Genomic DNA, 25,821 nt, shown 5'->3' on the forward strand with positions numbered 1-25,821 from the left:
GCAGGCCTTCTAGGAGGCTGCAGATATCTGCCTCCACCTGACGTGACATCTTGAGGTTCCCATGAAACTCGTGTTCAGACATATCAAGGAAACTGATCCTCAGCCTATTTTGCGGATAGTGCCTCCTGTGAGTTGCGCCTCTCTGCTGTGTTGCGATACATTTGTTAGCAGCAGGCTTCTGCAGGTGCAGTTGTTAGTCATCACCATGAGATCCAATCTAAGGCTTCTGAAGCAGCAACCATCCTGCTGTGAACGAGCAAACCTCCAAAAGTTTAGAAAGTTACCTCTAAACTGTACAAAGAAACATCTCAGCAAAAATATTGTGAACAAACCCATTCCCACCGGGTATGAAAGCATTTAAATACTGAATATTTATTGGCATATTTGCCCAAGATTGGTTCTGCCGCCTGCCCAATTGCTGTGTATTCATCTTGGGTTCACAGGTGAGTTTCAAGAAGCTCATAAAACCAACATTAAACTGAAAACAGTAAAGTCAATATTGCCTTAATTAGGCAGCTGAACGCACTCCAGTCAAATGTGGAAGTCGGCAGGTCCTAGCCAGCACTGCCAATTTTGCCATTAAGCCCCCCACTTGCACCCAAACCAGTGAGCTCTTCAAGATTAAAATTCAGCCCAAAGATTCTACCACCAAACATCAGCAATTAACAATTAAAAAGATCAAATAGAACATATATTCTATTGTACCTCCAGGGCCACAATTTAAATGCGGAATGCTTTCCTTTATTGGCTGAGGTATAGAATTCAAAGGCAGGGATATAATGCTAGAACTGTATAAAACATTGGTTAGGCCCCAGCTGGAGTACTGCATACAGTTCTGGTCACCACATTACAGAAAGGACATAATTGCTCTGGAGAGAGTACAGAGGAGATTTATAAGAATGTTACCAGGGCCTGAAAATTGCAGTCATGAGAAAAGATTGGATAGGCTAGGGTTGTTTTCCCTAGAACAGAGAACGCTGAGGGTTGATTTAACTGAGGTGTACCAAATTATGAGGGGCCTAGATAGAGTAGACAGGAAGGACCAGTTTCCCCTGGTGGAGAGGTCAATTACCGAGGGCACAGACTTAAGGTGATTGGTAAAAGGATTAGAGGGGACATGAGGAAGAACGTTTCACCCAGAGGGTGGTGGGTGTCTGGAATTCACTGCCAGGAACGGTGGTGAAGGCAGAAACCCTCAATTCTTTTAAAAAGGCACCTGGACATGCACCTGAAGTGCTGTTACCTGCAAGGCTATGGACCAGGTGCTGAAAGGTGGGATTAGATTGGGCAGTTAGTTTCTTCGGCTGGCACGGACACGACGGGCTGAATGGCCTCCTGTGCCGTAATTGTTCTATGGTTCTCCATCCAAGGGCAGAGTTGTGTAAACTGTAATGACTTAATTCCAATCACCTGCAAACCAGACCTTATTGTTACGGTCAGGTGAGGAGGGCTTCCCTCTTTTCCCTCTCCCTGTCTGACTGCAACAAGTTTAAGTCCTTCTTAAAATGGATAGACTGGTCAATTCAGTAAGTGTTTGATTACTTACTTGCCATGATCATAACAAGAACCAATAGGGCAGGTTTTCTAGGTTAATTTTATTGTACCCAAACCGAAAATAATAAATTACATGCCAACTTTTACTCATGCACACACACTAGAGGTTTACAGAGGTTACAACAGGCTACAGAGTGCGGAAAGGTAGGTTGGTTAAGAGGCCATAGAAAAAAGGGGTATACAGGCTGTGGGGTTTGGTGATTTGGCTGGCATCAAGCTGAATTCAGTGGAGAGCGCAAGCAAGCGAACCCCCACTTTGGTCTGCATGTGTCAGAGTCCAGTTGCTTCTCCTTCTCTCTGCTGCAGAAAGTCAAGCTTAAAACCATATGAGGAAGGGCTTGTTACATGACAGTCACTCAGTGATTCAAACATAGCAGTCAGCAGTATTTCTCTTCCTTGCTAAAAATAACAGGTAGTTCCCTTAAACTTCCTGGGTCTTGGCTCTTGCTGGGGAATAAGCAAACATTTTGTCTCCCTTCACAAGCCTTGCAATGTAGGATACAGTGCTGCAAATTAAATGACCATCCTAAGCTGCTACCAAAGTCATCTTTTTTTATCTTTTTAAAAAATTTCTTCAACAAAATATAAATTCAGTCAGTGGATTGAAGAAAATCATCATTCAACAGAGTGAATTGGCATGACACCTCTCCACCACGTGAAATGAAATGTGACAACAGGAACATTTCACTATGAGGTCACAAATTAAAAATAAATTGTACGCACACACAGTCAGTCTCATTGTCATAGCCATGCTCTGGTTTAATTTTTTTTTAAATCCAGGATTGGGCACAAGCACAACTAGGGAACTCCAACTGCTCTGACCAGGCTCAATCAGCTTGTGCTCCAGCATATACTGCATTTCCTAGCATATTTCTATAATACCTTCCTTTTCCAGTTTCTCTACATCAGTGAACTCAACCCTGGATTCAAAGTTGTTCATAACTTTGTGAACACCATCCAGTGTTCTTTGTACATGTTTTTCCCTGTGTTCTGCCAGGACAACAGCTTGCTTTGCAGAGCATTTTGCAAACCAACTGTCACCTAGTAAAACATTGACTTAATTTGTGTGGATTAGCTGTCCTGGCATAAATGCAAGTGGGCCAAATGGCACCAGAAGATCATAAGACACTGCCAGGCAAAATTTTGAGCCTGCCTTGAAGGGCTTCATAGTCATTTTGTACTTTAACCCAGTACTGGATTTTTCCTTTGCAGGTTGAGACCACCTATCAATTTCATCCTGCATATCTTCCTGTTGTCCCAGCTCATTCAGCCTGGCCCACAATTCCTCCTCAGTTAGGATACTTGACTTGCAGTCACCACCACCACCCTCCAAATCTGCCACAAAAAACCTTTTGGGGCTCAGGGCTTTCCTTCGGCTGATAAGCTTTTCTGTGCCTCCCTTCAGAATTTAAATTTTTAATTTCCAGGTCTTCATTTTGAATTTTTATTTATTTATTTATATTTAGAGATACAGCACTGAAACAGGCCCTTCAGCCCACCGAGTCTGTGCCGACCAACAACCACCCATTTCCTTCTGAACCTGGGCCAGTTGCCTGAGACCCAGGCGGTAGGGATTTTATTTTATGTGAGGGTTCTCACCTACATCCACAGTGTGTATGGTTAGAGTTGTGCACCCTGGTTTATCCCTGCAGATCCCTTTAAATGCTGTGAGCAACCTTGCTAGGTCTCCTCTCTGTTCTGTGTTTAAGTATGACAGTATGGTGTCTAATTTCCCTAATATTTCACTGTTAGCTAACCAGACAGTAGGAGGTTCGATCTGGGAATCCTCAAGGTCACCCTCTAACTCGTCCTCACTGTCCCTTTTACCCTCCTCTTTGCTGACTGCCTGACAGACTTGTGCTCGTTTGTCCCCTTCCTGGCTGTGATCCCATTTTAACATATTGATGTAGCACAGCCTTTGCTTTTTTTCTACGATCTGGGGTGTCAATTATATAATTCACCTTGCTAATTCTCTTTCTTACTCTGTGCAGGCCACTGAATCGGACTTGCAACTGTTCTCCCTGTATTGGGAGTAGCACAAACACATGGTCTCTGGGCTGAAACGTTCTTGCTTTAGCATGTTTATTCACCTGCCTTTTCATAGCTGTCTGGGAGGCTTTTTAGGTGTTCCTGAGCTCATGCATAGGCTCTCGTGAGGTGAGGCGAGAGTGACTGCCCTAGACATCAAGGCAGCATTTGATCAAGTATGGCATCAAGGAACCCTAGCAAAACAAGAGCAGATCAGAGGCTTGGAATCCTGCGGTGAATAACTCACCTCCTGACTCACCAAAGCCTGTCCACCATCTACAAGGCACAAGTCAGGAGTGTGATGGAATACTCTCCACTTGCCTGGATGGGTGCATCTCCAACACTCAAGAAGCTCGACACCATTCAGGACAAAGCAGCCCGCTTGATTGGCACCCCATTCACAGACATTCACTCCCTCCACCACTGATGCACAGTGGCAGCAGTGTGTACCATCTACAAGATGCACTGCAGCAATGCACCAAGACTCCTTAGACAGCACCTTCCAAACCCTCGATGGGCTGAATGGCCTACGCCTGCAATGTTCATACCCTGACTAAACCTTTGGCTTCCCCGTAACTTTCAGCAGTCAGCTCGAAGGTGACCTGCCTTGTTGCAATGGAAACATACAGGCTTTCGGGCGTCACTCCTGTTCTCAGCACCTTCCGGTTTGGCCTGAGGAGGGCCCCGTGTTTTCAGTTCGCCCTTCTCGCCCATGACTGTTCCAGGTTTTTGGAGGTGACTAGGGAAGGGTTTCCCTCGGGGCAAGGGCTTGTGAGTAAGTGTATAATCATCAGCCAGGATTGTGGCCTGTCTGGCTCTTGGAACCTTTTATTCCTCCACGTGGTTTCTTATGGAAAGGGGAAGAGTGTTTTTGAACTCTGAGGAGGATCACCTCTTTGAGGTTTTCATAGGTGGACTCTATCTTAAGTGCCCATTATCCACTAGTCAAATTCGAGGCAAGTTGTTTCAGGCTGCGTTCAGATGGTTCGAAATTTTTGGAGGTACGCCTCCGATACTAGCTCGTATACACTCAGAATAGCATTTTTTGTCATCTCAATTTGATGAACTCTTATCAGGCAACAGTGAACAAACCTCATGGGCTTTTCCTGTTAGTTTGCCCTGTAATAACAGTATCCAACTGTCTCCTGGCCCCTTCAACTGTTTTGCAAGCTTATCAAAAGAGGCAAAAAAAATGCTTCCACATCCCCCTCATTGAACTTTGGTATCAACTGGGAGAACTTTAAGAGCTCAGAACCCGGTCCTGAGCTAGGGGTAGTTCCTCACTAGCAGTGCCTGCACTGGGTACACTGGGTCATCCCCTATTCAGTTCAAGTTGCCTTAACTCCCTTTGGAAAGTTCCTTCTTTTTCCCTTTCTTGAAATTCTCTCTCTGGAAAGCTCTCTCTTTTTCCTTCTGAAATTCTAATTCTAGTCTCCTCTGTTCTAGCTGTACCTTAGCTAATGTTACTGTATCTGTTTCAGATTCTCTGCCTGTCTCTGGTTCTTCAGTGTCAATTTTAAAATAGTTGGCCATAAGTTTTAGGATTTCAGGCTTCCTAGCTTTTGGACAGATTGTAATCTCTAACTGCCCAGCTACGTGCCTCAACTCAACAGATTGGGCTTTTAACCTGGCCTAAGTTACTTCATACTGTTCTAGGAAGGTACTGGCCTCGAATGTGGACATTTTAGTACTCTAGCACTGAAAACCACAAGAAAACCTATATTGAAGCTTTTAAATTATTGCTGGGGATCAATTTGGTTTCCCACTTCCAATTTCCAGTTTATCTTTGGGTTGTATCCCGGACAAGAGCCCCCAGATTTCTGTTGCAGTCAGGTGAGGAGGGATTCGAAGGGCTTCTCTTGTTTCCCTCTCCCTGTTTGACCACAACAGGTTTGATTCTTAAAGTGGATGTACTGATCAATTCAGTAGGTGTTTGATTAATTACTTGCTATGATCATGACAAGAACCAATTGGACAGGTTTTCTTGAGTTTAACAAAGAAAAAAGTTAACTTTATTGCACCTAACCGAACTAATGAAAACAAACTAGGTTCCAATTTTCACTCACAAACACACGACAATTACACACACACACAAACACACACACACACAAATAGGTTAGAGTGGGGAAAGCAGGTTTTTTTAAAATATTTGTTCATGGGATGTGGGCATCACTGGCTAGGACAGCATTTATTGCCCATCCCTAATTGCCCTCGAGAAAGTGGCCTTCTTCAACCGCTGCAGTCGATGTAGGGTAGGTACACCCACAGTGCTGTTAGGAAGGAAATTCCAGGATTTTGACCCCACAGTAGTGAAGGAATGGCGACATAGTTCCAAGTCAGGACGGTGTGTGATTTGGAGGGATTTTGCAGGTGGTGGTGTTCCAATGCATCTGCTGTCCTTGCCTTTCTAGCTGGTAGAGGTCGCAGGTTTGGAAGGTGCTGTCAAAGGAGCCTTGGTGGATTGCTGCAGTGCATCTTGTAGATGGTACACACTGTTGCCACTGTGCATCAGTGCTGAAGGGAGTGAATGTCTGTGGATGGGGTGCCATCAAGCAGCTTTGTCCAGGATGGTGTCGAGCTTCAAATGTTATTGGAGCTGCACCCATGCAGGCAAGCGGAGAGTATTCCATCACATTCCTGACTTGTGCTTTGTAGATGGTGCGCTTGCTTTGGGGAGTCAGGAGTCGAGTTACTCACCGCAGGATTCGTAGTCAGAGTTATGCAGCACAGAAACAGGCCCATCGTGACTGCACCGGCCATCAAGCACTTAACTATTCTAATCCCATTTTCCAGCATTTGGCCCGTAACCTTGTATGCTACGGCATTTCAAGTCCTCATCTAAATACTTCTTAATTCTTGAGAGTTCCTGCCTCTACCACCTCTTCAGGTAGTGTGTTCCAGATTCCAACCACCCTCTGGCTGAGAACATTTTTCCTCAAATTCCCTCTAAACCTTCTGCCCCTTACCTTAAATCTATGCCCCCTGGCTACTGACACCTCCACTAAGGGAAAAAGTTTCTTCCTATCTAACCTATCAATGCCCTTCATAATTTTGTATACCTCAATCATGTGCCCCCTCAGCCTTCTCTGCTCTAAGGAAAACAACCCTAGCCTTTTCAGTCTCACTTCATAGCTGAAATGCTCCAGCCCAGGCAACATCCTGGTGAATCTCCTCTGCACCGTCTCCAGTGCAATCATACCCTTCCTATAGTGTGGTGACCAGAACTGTACACAGTACTTCAGCTGTGGCCTAGCTAGCATTTTATACAGCTCCATCATGACCTCCCTGCTCTTATATTCTATGCCTTGGCTGATAAAGGCAAGCATCCCATATGCCTTCCTAACCACATCTATCTGTGCTGCTGCCTTCAGTGATCTATAGACAAGTACACCAAGATCCCTCTGACCTTCTGTACTTCCTAGGGTCCTACCATCCATTGTATATTCCCTTGCCTTTTTAGTCCTCCCAAAATGCATCACCTCACTTCTCAGAATTAAATTCCATTTGCCATTGCTCTGCCCATCTTACCAGCCCATCTATATCATCCTGTAATCTAAGGCTTTCCTCCGCACTATTTACGACACCACCAATTTTCGTATCATCTACAAACTTCTTTATCATATCTCCTATATTCACGTCTAAATCATTAATGTACACTACAACAGCAAGGGTCCCAGCACCAATCCTTGCGGTACACCACTGGTCACAGGCTTCCAATCGCAAAAACAGCCCTCGACCATTACCCTCTGCCTCCTGCCACTAAGCCAATTTTGGATCCAATTTGCCAAATTGCCCTGGATCCCATGGGCTTACCTTCTTAACCAATCTCCCATGCGGGACCTTATCAAAAGCCTTACTGAAGTCCATGTAGACTACATCAACTGCTTTATCCTCATCTACACATCTAGTCACCTCCTCAAAAAATTCAATCAAGTTATTTAGACACTATCTCCCCCTGACAAAGCCATGCTGACCATCCCTGATTAATCTCTGCCTCTCCAAGTGGAGATTAATCCTGTCCCTCAGAATTTTTTCCAATATTTTCCCAACCACTGATGTTAGACTGTAATTAGCCTGTAATTACCTAGTTTATCCCTGCTACCCTTCTTGGATAATGACACATTTGCTATCCTCCAGTCTTCTGGTACCTCTCCTGTGGCCAGAGAGGATTTGAAAATTTGTGTCAGAGCCTCTGCTATATCCTCCCTTGCCTCACATAACAGCCTGGGATACATCTCATCTGGGCCTGGGGATTTATCCACTTTTAACCCACTAAAACAGCTAATACCTCCTCCCTTTCAATGCTACTATGCTCAAGTATACCACAATTCCCCTCCATGATCTCTACACCTACATCGTCCTTCTCCATTGTGAATGCAGATGAAAAGTAATAATTTAAAACCTCACCTACGTTCTCTGGCTCCACACACAAATTGCCACTTTGGTCCCTAATGGGCCCCATTCTTTCCCTGGTTATCCACGTCCTTAATATAGAACAAACAACAAATAAAGAACAGTACAGCACAGGAACAGGCCATTCGGCCCTGCAAGCCTGCGCCGATCTTGATGCCTGCCTAAACTAAAACCTTCTGCACTTCCGGGGTCCGTATCCCTCTATTCCCATCCTATTCATGTATTTGTCAAGATGCCTCTTAAACGTCTCTATGGTACCTGCTTCCACCACCTCCCCCGGCAGCAAGTTCCAGGCACTCACCACCCTCTGTGTAAAGAACTTGCCTCACACATCCTCTCTAAACTTTGCCCCTCTCACCTTAAACCTATGCCCCCTAGTAACTGACCCTTCCACTATGGGAAAAAGCTTCTGACTATCCACTCTGTCCACGCCGCTCACAACTTTGTAAACCTCATATATACTTATAAATGCCTTAGGATTTTCCTTTACCTTGCCCGCCAGTGTTTTTTCATGCCCCTTCTTCGCTCTCATAATTACTTTTTTTTTTAAGTACCCCCCACACTTTCTATACTCCTCTAATGCCGCCGCTGTTTTCAGCGCTCCGAATCTGCCATAAGCCTCCTTTTTTTCCTGATCCAATCCTCTATATCCCTTGACATCCAGGGTTCCCTGGACATGTTGGTCTTACCCTTCACCTTAACAGGTACATGTTGGCTCTGAACCCTCACTATTTCCTCTTTGAATGACTCCCACTGGTCTGATGTAGACTTTCCTACAAGTAGCTGCTCCCAGCCCACTCTGGTCAGTTCCGATGAAGGGTCACTGACCCGAAACGTTAACTCTGCTTCTCTTTCCACAGATGCTGCCAGACTTGCTGATTGGTTCCAGCATTTATTATTTTTATTCCACTCTGGCCAGATCCTGTTTTATGATTGAAATCGGCCTTCCCCCAATTCAGTATCTTTATTTCCGGCCCATCTTTGTCCTTTTCCAGTACTACCTTAAAGCTTAGAGTTATGGTCACTATCCCCGAAATGCTCCCCCACTGACACTTCTACCACTTGTCCAGCTTCATTCCGTAGGATTAGGTCCAGTACCGCCCCTTCTCTTGTAGGACTTTCTACGCACTGGCTCAAAAAGCTCTCTTGTATGCATTTTAAGAATTCCGCCCCCTTTAAGCCTATTACCTAATATTAACTGGGATTGTCTTAGTGTAAGTTGAAATCCCCAATTATTTTTACACCTCTGAGATTTGCCTACATATCTGCTCCTCTATCTCTCCCTGACTGTTTGGAGGCCTGCAGTACACTCCCAGCCAAGTGATTGCCTCCTTTTTGTTTTTAAGTTCTACCCATATGGCCTCATTTGAAGACCCTTCTAAGATAACATCCCTCCTTACTGTAGTAATTGACTCCTTAATCAACAGTGCAGTGCCACCTCCTCTTTTATCCCCTCCCCTGTCATAGCTGAAGATTCTATACCCTGGAATATTGAGCTACCAGTCCTGCCCCTCCCTAAACCATGTCTCTATGATAGCAACATCATAATCCCATGTGCTAATCAATGCCCTTAATTCATCTGCCTTACTAGTCAAGACTCCTTGCATTAAAATAGATGCAATCCAGTCTTGCATTTTCCCTGGTGCCTTAACAGGTTTATATTTGCTCTGCCTTCCAGATTGACTCAGTTTCTCTTCTATATTTGACTGATCACCCCCTACTGTACCTCCACTCTGTATCCCATTCCCCTACCAAATTAGTTTAACCCCCCCCCACCCCGCCACCCTCCCAACAGCACTAGCAAACCTCCCAGCAAGGATGTTGGTCCCATTCCGGTTCAGATGCAACTCGTCCAACTTGTACAGGTCCCACCTTTGCCAGAAACAGACCCAGTGATCCAGGAAACTAAAGCCCTCCCTCCTGCGCCATCTTTTCAGCCACGCAGTCATCTGTTCTATCATCCTATTCCTATACTCACTAGCACGTGGCACTGGGAGTAATCCAGACATTACAACCTTTGAGGTCCTGCTTTTTAATCTGCTACCTAGCTCCCTAAATTCTTGTTGAAGGACCTCATCCCTCTTTTTACCTATGTCGTTGGTAGCAATGTATACCACGACCTCTGACTGTTCACACTCCCCCTTCAGAATGTCCTGCAGCCGCTCTGAGACATCCTTGACCCTAGCACCAGAGAGGCAACATACCATCCTGAAGTCACGTTTGCGGCCACAGAAATGCCTATCTGTACCCCTTACGATAGAATCCCCCATCACTGTAGCTCTTCCGCTCCTTTTCCTTCCCTGCTGTGCAGCAAAGCCATCTGTGGTTGTGGGATCGCTTAGTTCTATCACATGTTGCTTATGCTATTTGGCATGCATGTAGTCCTGGGTTGTAGCTTCACCAGGTTGACACATTTTTAGGTATGCATGGTGCTGCTCCTGGCATGCCCTCCTGCACTCTTCACTGAACCAGGGTTGATGCCAATTGTAAAGTGGGGGATATGCCGGGCCATGAGGTTACAGATTGTGGTTGAGTACAATTCTGTTGCTGCTGATGGCCCACAGCGCCTCATGGATTGTTTTGAGTTGCTAGATCTGTTTGAAATCTATCCCATTTAGCACAGTGGTACTGCCACACAACACAAATGAGGGTATCCTCAATGTGAAGACAGGACTTAGTCTCCATATAGACTGTGCAGTGGTCACCCCTACCAATACTGTCATGGACAGTTGCATCTGCAACAGGCAGATTGTGACAACGAGGTCAAGTATGTTTTTCCCTCTTGTTGGCTCCCTCACCACCTGCTGCAGACCTAGTCTAGCAGCTATGACCTTTAGTACTCGGCCAGCAGTGGTGCTACTGAGCCACTCTTGGTGATAGACATTGAAGACCCCCACCCAGAGTACATTTGGCACCCTTGCCACCTTCAGTGATTCCTCCAAGTGGTGGTCAACATGGAGGAGTACTGATCCCTCAGTTTTTTTGGGGGGGTGGGGCAGTAGACAGTAATCAGCAGGAGGTTTCCTTGCCCATGTTTGACCTGATGCCATCAGATTTCATGGGTACGGAGTCGATGTTGAGGACTGTATACCACTGTGCTGCCACCTCTGCTGGGTCTGTCCTGTTGGTGGGACAAGACATACCTGGGGGTGGTGATGGAGGTGTTTGGGACATTGTCTGTAAGGTATGATTCCATAAGTATGACCATGTCAGGCTGCTGCTTGACTGGTCTGTGGGTCAGCTTTCCCAACTTTGGCACACGCCCCCAGATGTTATTAATGGAGGACTTTGCAGGGTCGACAGGGCTGGGTTTGCTGTTGTCGTTTCCTTTGCCTAGGACAATGCCGGGTGGTCCATCCGGTTTAATTCCTTATTGACTTTGCAGCAGTGTGATACAACTGAGTGGCTTGCTAGGCCATGGTAGAGGGCATTTTTAGAGTCAACCACATTGCTGTGGGTCTGGAGCGAGAGAGCAAGACCCCCACTTAGGTCTGCACATGTCAGAGTCCAGTTGCTTCTCCTTCTCTCTTCTGCAGAAGGACGAGCTTAAAACCACAGATGGGGAGGTGTTTGTCACATGACAGTCACTCAGTGATTTAAACATGGCAGTTAGCAATATTTCTCTTCTTGCTAAAAAGAACAGGAAGTTCTCTTAAACTTTCTGGGTCTTGGTTCTTGCTGGGGAAAAATGCAGACATTTTGTCTCCCTTTACAAGCCTTGCAATGTAGGATACAGTGCTGCAAATTAGGTGGCATCTGAAGCTGCTAGAAAAGTCATTTTTTTTAATCTTTTCTTTTTAAAAATTTCTCCATCAAAGGCAGCATTTTCATTGCTATTTTAGCACAACAGCATACAGATAACTTTTAGTTTTTGGACCAAGGAAATGCTATGTGTGGATTACACCTTGATTAAGATGACAGGAATTACAATGACCAAAACCATATTTTTGCATTAGCACAACAAAACTAATAATTTTATCCAACAGTTTCTTTCATCTATCACTTTAATATAAACTGTCCTGATTCTAGAGATGGCATAAATTTGGTTGCCCAGTCCTCACCATCGATTACTTCAAATTATATGTGCAGTTATTTAGGTAACTAGATCTCCCACGGCATTGCTCGCTAAGTTCAATGGACACATTTATGCCATATGGGGATAACACCAGAGCCACTGATTCTGTGACAGATTGTTCGAGGCTCTGTTTGCTTTCAGAATTCAACTTTTAAAAAAATATATAAATTCAAATCAAAACGTGCAAAGACATCGTCAATATAATTTCTGAAGTTCATTCAGTATTTATAATTGAACAGCAACAAAAGCTACAATGTGTGTGTAATCAGTACAATGTGTTATTTCCATCTCACTGAAAAACTGAAGATAATTTTTACCTGAAATAAGATTTGAAATATGTATCTTCTAGCTTTTCTTTAAATAAATTTGAAAAACAAAAACAGAATTTGTTGGAGACAGAGAAACAGTCTACTGATGCATCCAGGGAAATCATGCACTGTGTACATATCAAACTAGGGAGAAGGGGGGGCAGGGAGAGAGACACATGGAGAAACAGAGAGGTGAGGGAAGGGGAGAGAGAAGATGGCATAGAGGGAGAAGAGAGGAAAGAGTGGGGAGGTGGTGGAAAAAGGAAGTAGAGGTGGAGCTAACTGAGTGGGGAGAAGAATATAGGGGGAATAAAGGGTCAGTGACGGTGATGACAATAGTAATATGAAGGTGTTTGCTAGCGAATTACTGTCACTGATTTACCCTTGGCCCAACAATCAGCAGTCCTGACTTTTTAATCTAATTATTTCATCTAAATGAGCACTTGTTAAAGATATTTATTCAATTGAACAGGCCTTCAAGAGATAGAAAGGTAGTGGGCCACATGGACTGAAGCTTCATTTAACACAATGAAAGTAGTCACATTGCACCCAACTGGTAAGGTGCAGCAGGGTTGCATGTCGAGGAAGAGACAGTTAAGGGCGTAAATGCAAAACAAGCCTCCAAGATATGATACCACCATGAAATAGCAGGTGGAAGAGAGGACAGGCCATGTACCGAAGCTAACTTTATAAAATTGTGTTTTTGCGGATGTGGGGCATCCAGAGCCATTGATGACCATTTCAAACAGCATGGGAAGCAAAAATTAAGCCCTGGAAGATTAAAAACACAAATATTAGTCGTAAAAGCTTTAAAATTAAACTAAAGTGTCTCAATGAAAAAGGGATTGGGAGGAAAGGTGGAATAGAAACACTGGTTTGGGAGTGGTTGGGGCAGCAAAGTTCAAATGATGGTCAAACTGGGACAGAAATCGTAATTTTGTCACTGTACAATTGCACTTTTTGGCCACTAGGTGACATGGGGAGCAAATTTCTATCGGTAAAATCCATTATAAATGTGGGCACAGGCATTTACAGTCACAAAAGTTTTACACCAAAAGCACAATAAAAATATTAACAGGAAGCCAAGTTTTGCAGACAGGCCACGCATTTTCTTGGTATTATTTTTGTGCTGACACTCCTGCCCTCTAATGTTTGTACAACAATTCACATCCCAACAATTATATCTCAACTGTGGAAAGTTTGAGTTCCACTTTCCTTACTTTTCTTTCTCTCCCCTTTTCATAATTGTACTTTTCCGACCTCAGCATTCTCTTTCATAATATTAATTTATGATTTTTTTTTCTTGTCCTTCTACTCCTTGGACACTTGCTACCTTGCTCCAGCCAGTCTCCCATCCAGTATCGGTGCAGTTTCCTGCTCTCGCCCTGAACTGGAAAACTTCAACTTTGCTTTCAATTTTCACCCTTCTCTCACCTTCACATGGTCCATCCCCGACACTGCCCTTCCTCGACTTCTCTGTCGTCATTTCTGGGGATAGGCTCCCTACTAATATTCATTACAAGTCCACCGACTCCCACAGCAACCTTGACTACACTTCCTCACACCCTGCCTCCTGTAAGGACTCCATTCCATTCTCCCAGTTTCTCCATCTCCGACGCATCTGTTCTGATGATGCAACCTTCCACAACAGCGCTTCGGATATATCTTCCTTTTTCCTGAACCAAGGATTCCCCAACCACCAACCTCCCCCCCACACCCCATTGTGGCTGACCGGGCCCTCGAACATGTCCGACCCACACTTCTGCCCTCACTCTTTCCCCTCCCTCCCAGAACCGCAACAGGGTTCCCCCCCTTGTCCTCACTTTCCACCCCACCAGCCTCCACATCCGGATGATCATCCTCTTCCATTTCTGTCCCCTCCAGCATGATGCCACCACCCAACACATCTTCCTCTCCCCTCCCCTGACAGCATTCCAAAAGGACTATTTGCTCCACGACACCCTGGTCCACTCTTCCATTACCTCTGATGCCTTGTGCCCTTCCCATGCAATCGCAGGAGGTGCAACACCTGCCCTTTCACCTCCTCTCTCTTCACCACCCAAGGCCTCAAACACTCCTTCCATGTGAAGCAGCAATTTACTTGTACTTTTTTCAATTTAGTATACTGTATTCACTGCTCACAATGCAGTATCCTCTACACTGGAGAGACAAAATGCAGATTGGGTGACCTCTTTGCAGAACACCTCTGCTCAGTCCACAAGCATGACCCTGAGCTTCTGGTTGCCTGTCATGTTAATTCACCACCCTGCTCTCACATTTGAGTCCTTGGCCTGCTACAGTGTTCCAATGAAGCTCAATGTAAGCTTGAGGAACAGCACCTCATCTTCCGATGAGGCACGCTACAGCCTTCTGGACTTAAGTTCAACAATTTCAGAGCATTACAGCCATTTTAATTTTTTTTTTTAATTATTTATTTGATTTAATTTAATTTTTTAACCATGAACCTGCCTTAAACCTGTTTTTCATGTTTTTGCTTTTGGACAGAGCTGTTTATTATTCTGCCATTAACACTCTCTCTGGACTAATGCTTTGTCTTTTACTACAACTACTGGCACTCCCTTTGCCTTTTGTTCTGTGACATCTGTCGTTAATCTTCCCTGCCCTCTGCCTGATCCCACACCTTCCCCCAAGTTCTTCTTCCCCCACCCTTTCATTTGCCCAAAGCCTATTACATTTCTAACTTCAGCCAGCTCTGATGAAAAGTCACAGATCAGAAACACTAACTCTGCTTCTCTCTCCACAGATGCTGCCAGACCTGTTGAGTATTCCCAGCAATTTGCTTTCATTTCAGATTTCCAGCATATTGCTTTTATTTTGCTGTTTCTCCCATTACTGCCTTTACGATGGTGTTTGCTTTCCCCCTCTATTTTGTTTTTCTCTTTCTTTCTCTACAATCACTGCTACAGATTTGGAACTCCAAATCTCTCTCCTAGACAGATCTTCTTCGTTGTCTGCATCAACATTAACGTGCTACCAAAAATGGAAAGTTTTATCTCTATGATAATGACTAATCTCAGCTCCCTGATCAGCAAGCCCATTTTAGCCATCCATTTCTTTGAATAGATTTAGTATTAAAACAAATCCTTTCAAAACGTAAATTCTAAAAGATGTGTAGTTGCAAATAAATTCATCAGTCTGTAGTGGTGACTCATACCAAAATACTGTGACATATAATTGCCCTCAAAAAGAAAACACAAAACAGTCAAGTTCATGCTCCATTAAGTCAACTGCCTAGAATATTACCTTTAACTGAGAAACACAATAGTGTAAGCAGCATACAGCAATTTACTAATACTTTTGCTTGAGTCGCTACTATACTGAAAACTATGTTTTGTTTTATACACTTATCAAGAATGGAAATGTAAGACAGAAAGCAGAAGATCAAAGTAGTAAGTACATACAAAGAAACCTCGCCCCGAAGTACTGCCAAGAGGGCTAGCCAAGGCCTGGTAGAAATCATGGGGTTTGGAAAAAGCCAGCTCTTCCTCCTCCTCAAAGTCAGCAATACTTTTTAACAGATCAGGAGGCAACAGAGGTGAGCTCTTGGCATCCTACAGACAGAAGAAGAACAGAGGAAGAAAGCATACTCAGAGAGGAAACAAAAATAAACAAGTCTTAGAGCTGGCTTTAGAACCAGACACACCGAAAATATGTTCATCAGTAAAGATTCCTGACAAAATGTAAGGGCCTTATTCATAATTCATCCTACAGCCGGAAATGTACTTGAGGGGATGGGAATTGTTTAGAAGCATTGAAGTCGAAGTTAAAAAGTGAAGACCAGGCATGTTTTAAATGGTCTAAAAGATAGTACTAACAAACAGACCATTGGGCAAAATAAAATAACTCTTGCTGTATGGCATATACTGGAAAATATTAATAGAAAACCTTTTTGATTAAGTGGATTATTTACCTAATTTATATGAATTCAAGTTTATGAGGAACCCTCAATATAGTTTTTAACTCACTTGTCCTTTGTAATATTTACAAGTACACAGCTAGAAGCTACCTGATTTCATTCCATGTTTAAATAGATCAACTTTTACAATGAAACAATATTAAAAGGCAGTGAAATACTTTGAACAGGATTGTTGCAGAGAGGTCACCCAAACCACTGAGCAGGACTAATTAGTATACTTAACTATATTAGTGAATAACTAATATAAAGAACTGCAATATACAAACAGAAAATTTAATGAGATTTAGAAGCTGTTGAATGTCAAAATTATCTGAAATTGCACAAAACTTATCAGATAGAATAAGACAGGTATAGAATGAGATGCAGAAGATAAACAAGTGAGGATGCTGCTTGAAGATTACACTGATATTTTACAAAATGGTCATGAATATCAGTAGTGAGTACTACATGAGGGTTGGGTGATTTTAGTTTGCAAACATTATTTTAACCTCACTGGAAAAGATTTACAGATAGCCAACACTGAAAAAGTTCTTTCTAAAAACTGAAGAGCTGATTAACAATGATACAGACCAAAACAAAAATATATCAAGCGGCTAAATCAATGTCACATCGGCTAATACTTTAGATACATTTCATTTTAATTCACATGCCCTCTTTGTACTAAGAATTGAGTTTTCTTTACTCTTCTCATGCCTTTTCAAAGTTTATTTTCACGAGCAAAGTTTTCCCACTTTCCACTATTTAAATGGACAGGTTAATCAGGAAAAAAAGTTTACTTTAGGTCAAAGAACAAATGAGCAACAAGGAGGGTTAAAAATCTCAAACTAAATTTTTAGTGAATCTAATTTTTTCAGGCAATACAACTATTATATAAATCCCATGGTATAAACTTCAGAATTAGCTTCTCTGGATTGAAATCCAAGTCCAACTAGTTTATATGCACATCATCTGGGGTTCATGTTATACTTAATGTTGCTTATTTGCATTCATTTATACCTTACCTCATACGTCTGCATTCTAGGCATATTATCTTGATCTGTTCGGAAAACCCCTGGCTGTCGTTTTACCATACGATCATTACTCAGTTGATGCCCCATCATATGCCGCATGTCTGACATAAGAACGTAAACATTTATTAGCAACACAAAAAGTCTATTAAGCCTAATATGCCTGTCTTGTTTCACAGATAAACATATCTATTATCTTGTCCATTCTCTTTCCAGAAATGGAATTCTAGTAACATCCATTTCAAAGGTCCTCCTATATAATTTATTTCACAACACTACTTCCTTAAAGGGTGCAAAAATTTTCACCCGATTTTCCTTCTTAAAAAGTACTTAGCTTTTAAGGGACCCAGTTTTGATTTGAACGTTTCATAATGGTAAATAAGTCACTTGAATCAATGTTGATTTCCTTTGTAAACCTGAAAGCATTACATTTTAGTCATTGGGGATTGCAACCACTCCAAGATATTAATTGGGAAAGTAGCAGAGGGAAAATGAAAATGTATTTGTTTTTCAGTTGGTAAAGCATCGCTCTTTCACTCAATATGTTGAACAGACAATGTGATAAGACACAATTCTGGATTTACTCTTTAGTAATGACCCATATACGGTATGCAAGGCAGAAGTCAGGAAGCTTTAAGGATGCCGTGATCCAATAACGGTTATGGATGTGCTTTGGGAAAACAGAAAACAAGCTTAACTAACTTAACTGGAACATAATAAGGATTGGGAAACCTACCGTAGAAATATGGGAAATATTAAAAGCAACGTTAATGAGGCTACAATAAAACTTCAACCTGACTAAATCAAACCAGATTAAAGGGCGATAAAGAACAAACATGGCTAGGTAAGGATGCAAATAGTGATCATTACATCCTTAAAGCTTCCTGACTTCTGTAAATACTGTTAGGGATAAACAAAAAGCTTTCAGAACAATCAAGGGATATGACCGTTTGAAAGTTATAAGGATAAAGGAAAAGATTTTTTCTACAGAAAACATGGATGTAGGAGATAGAGGCCTGCTACCCGACCCGATGGGACCCGACGGGACCCGACGACACGTGTCGGGTTCGGGTCGTGTCGGGCCCGGCTTTCGGGCTCAGGTCGGGTCAGGCCCGACACACACGGTACGTATTAAAAATAAAAAAAAATAAAAACTTACCTGAGCTGGGAGTCCGGGACAAAACTGAGTTTGCGCAGTGAGCGAGTGACATCACTATGACGTCACAGCATGATGCAGCTTCTTGCAGGTTCGGTGTCAGGAAGGTAAGTAAACGGATGGTCGGGCTGGGCTTGGATCAGGTCGAGCTGTGGCGGGGTCGAGCTGTGGCGGGGTCGAGCTGTGGCGGGGTCGAGCTGTGGCGGGGTCGAGCTGTGGCGGGGTCGAGCTGTGGCGGGGTCGAGCTGTGGCGGGGTCGAGCTGTGGCGGGGTCGAGCTGTGGCGGGGTCGAGCTGTGGCGGGGTCGAGCTGTGGCGGGGTCGAGCTGTGGCGGGGTCGAGCTGTGGCGGGGTCGAGCTGTGGCGGGGTCGAGCTGTGGCGGGGTCGAGCTGTGGCGGGGTCGAGCTGTGGCGGGTTCGAGCTGTGGCGGGTTCGAGCTGTGGCGGGTTCGAGCTGTGGCGGGTTCGAGCTGTGGCGGGTTCGAGTTGTGGCGGGTTCGAGTTGGGTCGGGCTCGGGGCAAAATCGGAGGGACTCGGGCCGGGTTGGGATCGGGACCGCTGTAGTTTGGTCGGGTTTGGGTTGGGTTCTTTTTCCCGACCTAAAGCAGGCCTCTAGTATGAGGAGCATTTAGTGCAAGATTAGTGACAACATTCTAAGTAACAACTTTTCTCCCCCAATATAACTGCAGTAAAAGTGTAAAACATATATGGGCCGCTTAAAAATGACAAGGGAAGCTAGAATCAGGAATAAACAGGATTTCTCTTTTAATACGGCACCAAATGTTCCATCTTTCACGGCAGTCCAATGCACCATGCTGCAACCAATCACAGCAATTCAGCTGGCGCCACTCTACAAGCATTTTATTTTCTCCTCTTCCAAAGACATTAAGACTGAAATGTGGTGCAGAAGCTGTTTGTACCGCACCAACGTGCCATTTTTCATGTGCAAGCTGAGACATTAAGTATCAGCAGGTTGTTTAACAACGATAAGAGGGTGAGTCCTTCTTAGTGAGAACAACGCAATTTCACACAGCATTATGCATTTAACATACAAATAATCAAATGTGCCTAACATACCATAATCCCAAGGAAAGTCCTGCAATTTTTGTACATCTGAAGGGTTCTGGGTAAATGGTTCCATAGCAAAAGCCTTCAGGTTCTTTTCCATCTGGACTTGCTGTGATTGCTGAAGTGACTTTTCAAACAGCTTTAATGGGTCCTGATGCATGAAATAGGGTTGTTGCTTCAAAGACATCTGGATGGATGTCTTCTGATGTTGAGAGGGGACCGCATGATGTTGATTCCAAAGCTGGTTGGTCTGATCAGCCTGCAGATACTCAAGGAGAGAAAATATAAGATGTTAATTGATTGATTAACTAGTCTGGATAGGGTCTTTATTCATTGTATTAGAAAATCATCCTTCGCATACTACCTGACAGAAGAGCACAAAAAAAAAATTAAGTTAATTTATGCATATTGCAATGCTGGCACAATGTTTTTTTTAATTTCCAAAATATACTTTATTCATAAAAATCTGTAAAAAATACATCAAACAGTTTCAAACAGCACCAAGTCAAAAATTACAAACAGTGCAAAGGAGGTCCGTTTCCTTCAATACAACCATGAGTTGCCTCACAACCCTTCCATTTCATTTGTCATGCCATATACATTTTTACATTTTACAGCACACAAAATTTTCCCCATACAGTTCGAGGGGTTTCCCATGGATCCAGCCCCTCAGTTCAGCTTGGTGGGGGGACCTTACACAGTGGTCTTTCTCCATTGAGCCTTTGCTGCGGCTGTCCCAAGCTTTAGTGCATCCCTCAGCACGTAGTGGTGGACCTTGGAATGTGCCAGTCTGCAACATTCGGTCGTGGGCAACTCTTTGCGTTGGAAGACCAGCATGTTTTAGGTAGACCAAAGGGTGTCTTTCACCGAATTGATAGTCCTCCAGCAGCAGCTGATGTTTGTCTCGGTGTGCGTCCCTGGGAACTGCCCGTAGAGCACAGACTCCTGTGTTACAGAGCTGCTTGGGATGAACCTCGACAAAAACCACTGCATCTCTTTCCACACCTGTTTTGCAAAGACACATTCCAGAAGGTGGTGGGCAATCGTCCTTTCCCCACCACAGCCACCGTGAGGGCATTGTGCAGGGGCATGGGGGGGGGGGGGGGAGAGAGACTTGGGGCGTGCAGGAAGGATCTGACGGGGAGGGCCCTTCTCACCACCAGCCAAGCTACGTCTTGGTGTTTGTTTGAAAGTTCTGGTGATGAGGCATTCCGCCAAATGACTTTGGCGGTCTGCTCGGGGAACCATCCGACAGGATCCACCATCTCCTTTTCCCGCAGAGCCTTGGGGACATTCCGTGCAGACCACTGCCTGATGGACCGGTGGTCAAAGGTGTTTTTCCGCAGAAACTGCTCCACGAAGGATAGGTGGTACGGCACGGTCCAACTGGATGGAGCATTCCTCGGCAATGTGACCAGGTCCATCCTTCGCGACACCGGGGACAGACAGAATCTCAGCACATAGTGACACTTGGAGTTTGCGTACTGGAGGTCTACACACAGCTTGATGCAGCCGCACACGAAGGTGGTCATCAGGATGAGGGCAACGTTGGGTACATTTTTCCGCCCTTATCCAGAGGTTTGAACATAGTGTCCCTCCGGACTCGATCCATTTTGGATCCCCAGATGAAGCAGAAAATGGCTCGGGTGACCGCCACAGCGCAGGAGTGGGATATGGGCCAGACCTGCGCCACATACAGTAACAACGTGCGCCTCGCACCTGATGACCAAGTTCTTACCCACAATGGAGAGAGATCGCTGCCCTCACATGCTCAACTTGTGTTGTACCTTGGCTACTCACTTCTCCCAGGTTTTGGTGCACGTCCCGACCCTTCCGAACCATATTCCCAGCACCTTCAGGTAGTCAGACCTGACGGTGAAGGGGACAAAAGATCGGTCAGCCCAGTTCCCAAAGAACATGGCCTCGCTCTTGCCATGGTTAACTTTGGCTCGAGGCCAGTTCAAACTGGTCGCAGATGCTCATCAGTCTGCGCACAGACAGCAGATCCGAGCAGAAGACAGCGACATCATCCATGTACAGGGAGGTTTTAACCTGAGTGCCTCCACTGCCTGGGATTGTCACCCCTCTTATGCTTGCATCCTTCCTAATAGACTCAAAGGGTTTAATACAGCAAACAAACAAGAACGGGGAGAGAGGACAGCCCTGTCTGACTCCAGATTGGATCGGGAAACTTTCCGATTCCTACCCATTGATTGAGACTGCGCTACTGATGTTTGTGTAGAGCAGTTTGATCCAATTGCAGATTCCCTCCCCAAACCCCATTTTGGAAAGCACGTCCATCATGTAGGTGTGCGATATCCTGTCAAAAGCCTTCTCCTGGTCCAGGTTAATGAGGCAGGCGTCCACCCTCCTGTCCCATATCCCTGAGTAGCGCGAGGCTATCAGAAATCTTCCTGCCGGGTACAGTACAGGTCTGGTCAGGGTGAATCACCAACTCCAGAGCAGACTTGACTCGACTGGCTATGACTTTGGACAGAATCTTGTAGTCCATATTAAGCAGTGAGATGGGCCGCCAATTTCTGATTTCTGCCCTCTCCCCCTTCCGCTTGTAGATGAGGGTGATGCCTTTCCTCATGGATTCTGACATGCTGCCGGTCAGGAGCATACTCTCGTATATTTCCAGCAGGTCCGGGCCGACCCAGTCTCACAGGGCCGAATACAACTCAACCAGTAAGCCATCGCTTCCGGGAGTTTTACTCGTCTCGAAGGACCCGACGGCCTTTGTCAGCTCGTCCAGAGTTAGCAGCTTGTCCAGTCTCTCCCTCGTGCTGTCATCTAAGACCTCTGTGATACATGAAAGGAAGGACTGGGAGGCTCTGCTGTCTGTGGGCTTCGCGTCATATAGCCCGGCATAAAAGGATTTGCTGATCCTTAGTATGTCGAACTGCTAAGACGTCACCGAGCCATCCTCTTTGTTTTGCAGAATTTACCCACAGCTGACACAGAGGGTGGTGAGTGCCTGGAACTTGCTGCCGGGGGAGGTGGTGGAAGCAGGTACGATAGCGACGTTTAAGAGGCTTCTTGACAAATACATGAATAGGATGGGAATAGAAGGATACGGTCCCCGGAAGTGCAGAAGGTTTTAGTTTAGACAGGCATCAAGCAGGCTTGGAGGGCCGAATGGCCTGTTCCTGTGCTGTACTGTTCTTTGTTCTGACCAGGCTGCTGATCACAGAGCTCTCTCCGTGTACCTTTTGGAAGAAGTAACGCGAGCACATCTCATCCTGCTCAATGGAGCGGACTCTGGACCGGAAGATGATCTTGGAGGCCTCCGTGGCAAAGAGCGAAGCCTGCTGGCTCTTCACCTCATGGATGTCCTCCTTAACTTCGACCCCCATCGACTGCAGCCGGAGCAAATTTTGCATACTTTTCTGGAGTCGGGACATTTCCCTCTGTCTCTCTCTCGCCCTCGGAACATCTTTGTGGATGAAGAACCTCTTGATGTTCTCCTTGATCGCTTCCCACCAGTGAGCTGGAGACTCAGAGGGGTTTCACGGTCCTCCAACCTTCGCAATCCCTTTCGAGTTCCTCAACATTCTCTGGGGTTAGTAGCGTAGCATTGAGCTTCCACGTCCCCCTGCCAACCCGCTGATCGTCCTGTAAGTGACAGTCGGCCAGTAAGAGACAGTGGTCGGAGAAGAACACCGGCTTGACGTCGGTGGATCCGACCGTGACAGCGCAGGACACAAACAGGAAGTCAATCCTGGAACAGGCAGACCCGTCTGATCTTGACCGTGTGTATCTACGCTGCGTTCCTCTGTAGGTTTGCTGGAGACGTCATTCAGTTTGGCATCTTTTACTGTTTCTATTAGGAATCTGGACGTCGCGTCCAGTTTGCTGTCGTCTCTGCCGGATCGTCCAGCTGCATCGATGATGCAGTTGAAGTCACCGCCTAGGATGACCGGCCTGGACGTCGCCAGCAGCAGTGGGAGCTGCTGGAAGACGGTCAGCCGCTCGCTGCATTGAACCGGGGCGTACACGATCAACCGGAGCGGAGCGTTGTTGTACATTACATCTGCTACGAGGAGGCGACCGCCCACCACCTCCTTAACTTCGAAGATCGTGAAGTTACCTCCCCGCAGCAGAATACCCAGGCCGGAGGAACGGCAATCATTACCCTCTGACCAGATCGATGGCCCGTGGGACCACCATCGCAACCACTGCCTGTCGGTGCTGAGGTGTGGTATTCCACACTCCTGCAGAAACAGTAGGTCGGCTTTGACCTTGGCGACGTAATCCAAGGTTGAAACACATCGCGTAGTGGATTTAATGCTACGCACATTAATTGAAGCAATTCTTATACCCATTTTTAAAAAATTAGTTGTTGCTTCCCATACCATTTGTCCTTGCTAGTCCCAGTGCTTCGGGATGTTCCTGCATACCCAGTGTGTGCAAGCTGTTTCACGTTCGTTGGGCTCAGAAACCACTCTTGGTTTTTCATGCAGGGTTTGTTCCGCTGGGGTGACATCGGGGGGGTCTTGTAGGCAGCAAGGATTGGGTTGTCCTCTGCTGTTCCCCTCTGTTCCTCCTCGAAAACATCACAGCTCCCGGCTTCCCGGAGCTGAGGTGCGCCAGACGTGTCTTTGCTCTCGGTGTCCCGGAGCTGGGATGCGCTGGGCATGTCGCTAGGTGTGGCGCTTTGGGGTTGGGGCACGCCGGGCCCATCACAGCTTTCAGTGCCCGGGGGCTGGGGGCTTTATCTTCCAGCTCCTTTGAGTTCTGCCGCCTCTTTTGAAGGGGCTGTCGTTCCAGCACTTCCTCGTCCAGTGAAGAGGAGCTGCTGTAGTCTGTCTCAGACGGTAACCTCCTCTTGCCAATGGTTTGGGTGGTGGTCTGTTCCAATTTTGGAGGTCTTTTCTTTGTGGTTCTCCTTTGTACCACTTGCCACTGACCAGTTTGTCCATCTGCTGCCTCCTCCTCCATTGATTCTGTCTGTGGAGGAGGGGTTTCCGGGCGTAGGGTAGGTGCTGGGTCACTGATTTCAGCTGCCTCCCCTTTCTTCTCCTTCTCAGGTATACTTTCCTTGCTGCGGAAAAGGTTGCTTGTCTCCTTTCCAGCACCAGACGCCTTCGTCGTACCTTCTCCCGGCCTTTCCTTGGACCTTGCTGCCTGAGCATAACTGAGGCAGTGTTTGGGGCAGGTTTTGTAGAGGTGGCCTGCCGCCCCGCACAAGTTGCAACACTTAGTCTGCTTACAGTCCTTGGTCTGATGGCCTTCCTCCTTGCAGTTCTTGCCGACAACCGTGCTGCAGTTAGCTGCCACGTGACCAGATTTGCCACAGGTGCGACAAACTCTGGGCTGCCCAGCGTAGACCAAGAAGCCTCGACTTCCCCCGATTGCGAAGCTGGAGGGAGGGTGGATAATGGCTCCATTGGCATCGACCTTCAAGGTCACCTTGACCTGCCGCTTGCTGGTCCAAATCCCAAAGGGGTCCTTGACATCAGTGCTGCTGCCGGCCACCTCGACGTACCTGGCGAGAAAGGTGAGTACATCCATCACAGGAACATGGGGGTTGTGGAGGTGAATCGTCACCACCCGGTCACATTGTGACGGAAGCGTGAAGAGCGGCTCCACTGTGAGAATCGACAGTAGCGCCCGGTCCCCTTTCTCCTTGAACGCCTTCAAGAACTTGATGCATTCCGCCACGTCCTTGAACGTCACGTCGAAATAGCCACTGCTGGGGAAATCCTGTAGGCAGAAGATGTCCGTAGCTTGAAATCCACAGCAATCGATGAGAATATTCTTGATGAAGAAGGTGCGATCGACCAGTGCATCTCCATCCTTGTCCCTCACGACCACCCGTACGGTGTTACGCACTCCCTGGCCTGAAGCTCTAAGATTGGTTATAGCCATTTTACTCAAAGCCTACCTAGGATCAAAAGCCACTGATCATGGTTTCTTCTCTACCAAGTAAGTACTGATAAGAAGATACTACACTTGACCTTAGCCAAAAGGCCGAGAAGCACCTACATTGCTCCATGTAAAAGTCCAGCCTCTTGTTTCAGTTTTCCCACCCAAGTAACTTAAAACTTTGCACCTTAAGCAAAAGGTAAAAAGGTCATTATGCGGAGGATCATATTCAATGAATGAGGACATGAGCTAATTTCCATACCCATGGTGTTTCCACAAAATAGGTTTCTAACAGAAGCATGCTTAAATATAGAGACAGTGTTTAAAGCAGATTGGCAAAACATAACACATTAGCATAAAAACCGATTTTCAATATTTTCCTACAAAGTTGGACATTATAAATA

The 25,821-nt window shown here is 45.6% G+C and overlaps 1 protein-coding gene across 2 annotated transcripts in view; it reads right to left on the reverse strand.

Annotated features, from left to right (window-relative positions):
• Positions 1–25,821, reverse strand: part of smg7 (SMG7 nonsense mediated mRNA decay factor) — a 170,676-nt gene that overhangs the window by 20,983 nt on the left and 123,872 nt on the right. The window contains exons 17-18 of one of the 2 annotated variants that reach the window (XM_068037396.1): positions 19,556–19,805; positions 17,317–17,426 (exon numbers count right to left, since the gene is read on the reverse strand). In XM_068037396.1, coding sequence (XP_067893497.1) covers positions 17,317–17,426; positions 19,556–19,805 — 360 coding nt within the window. Of the gene's footprint in view, positions 1–17,316; positions 17,427–19,555; positions 19,815–25,821 lie in introns of both variants that reach the window. The other variant, XM_068037395.1, reaches the window with a different exon arrangement.

Source organism: Heterodontus francisci, chromosome 8, assembly GCF_036365525.1.
Source record: "Heterodontus francisci isolate sHetFra1 chromosome 8, sHetFra1.hap1, whole genome shotgun sequence".
NCBI lineage: Eukaryota > Metazoa > Chordata > Chondrichthyes > Heterodontiformes > Heterodontidae > Heterodontus > Heterodontus francisci.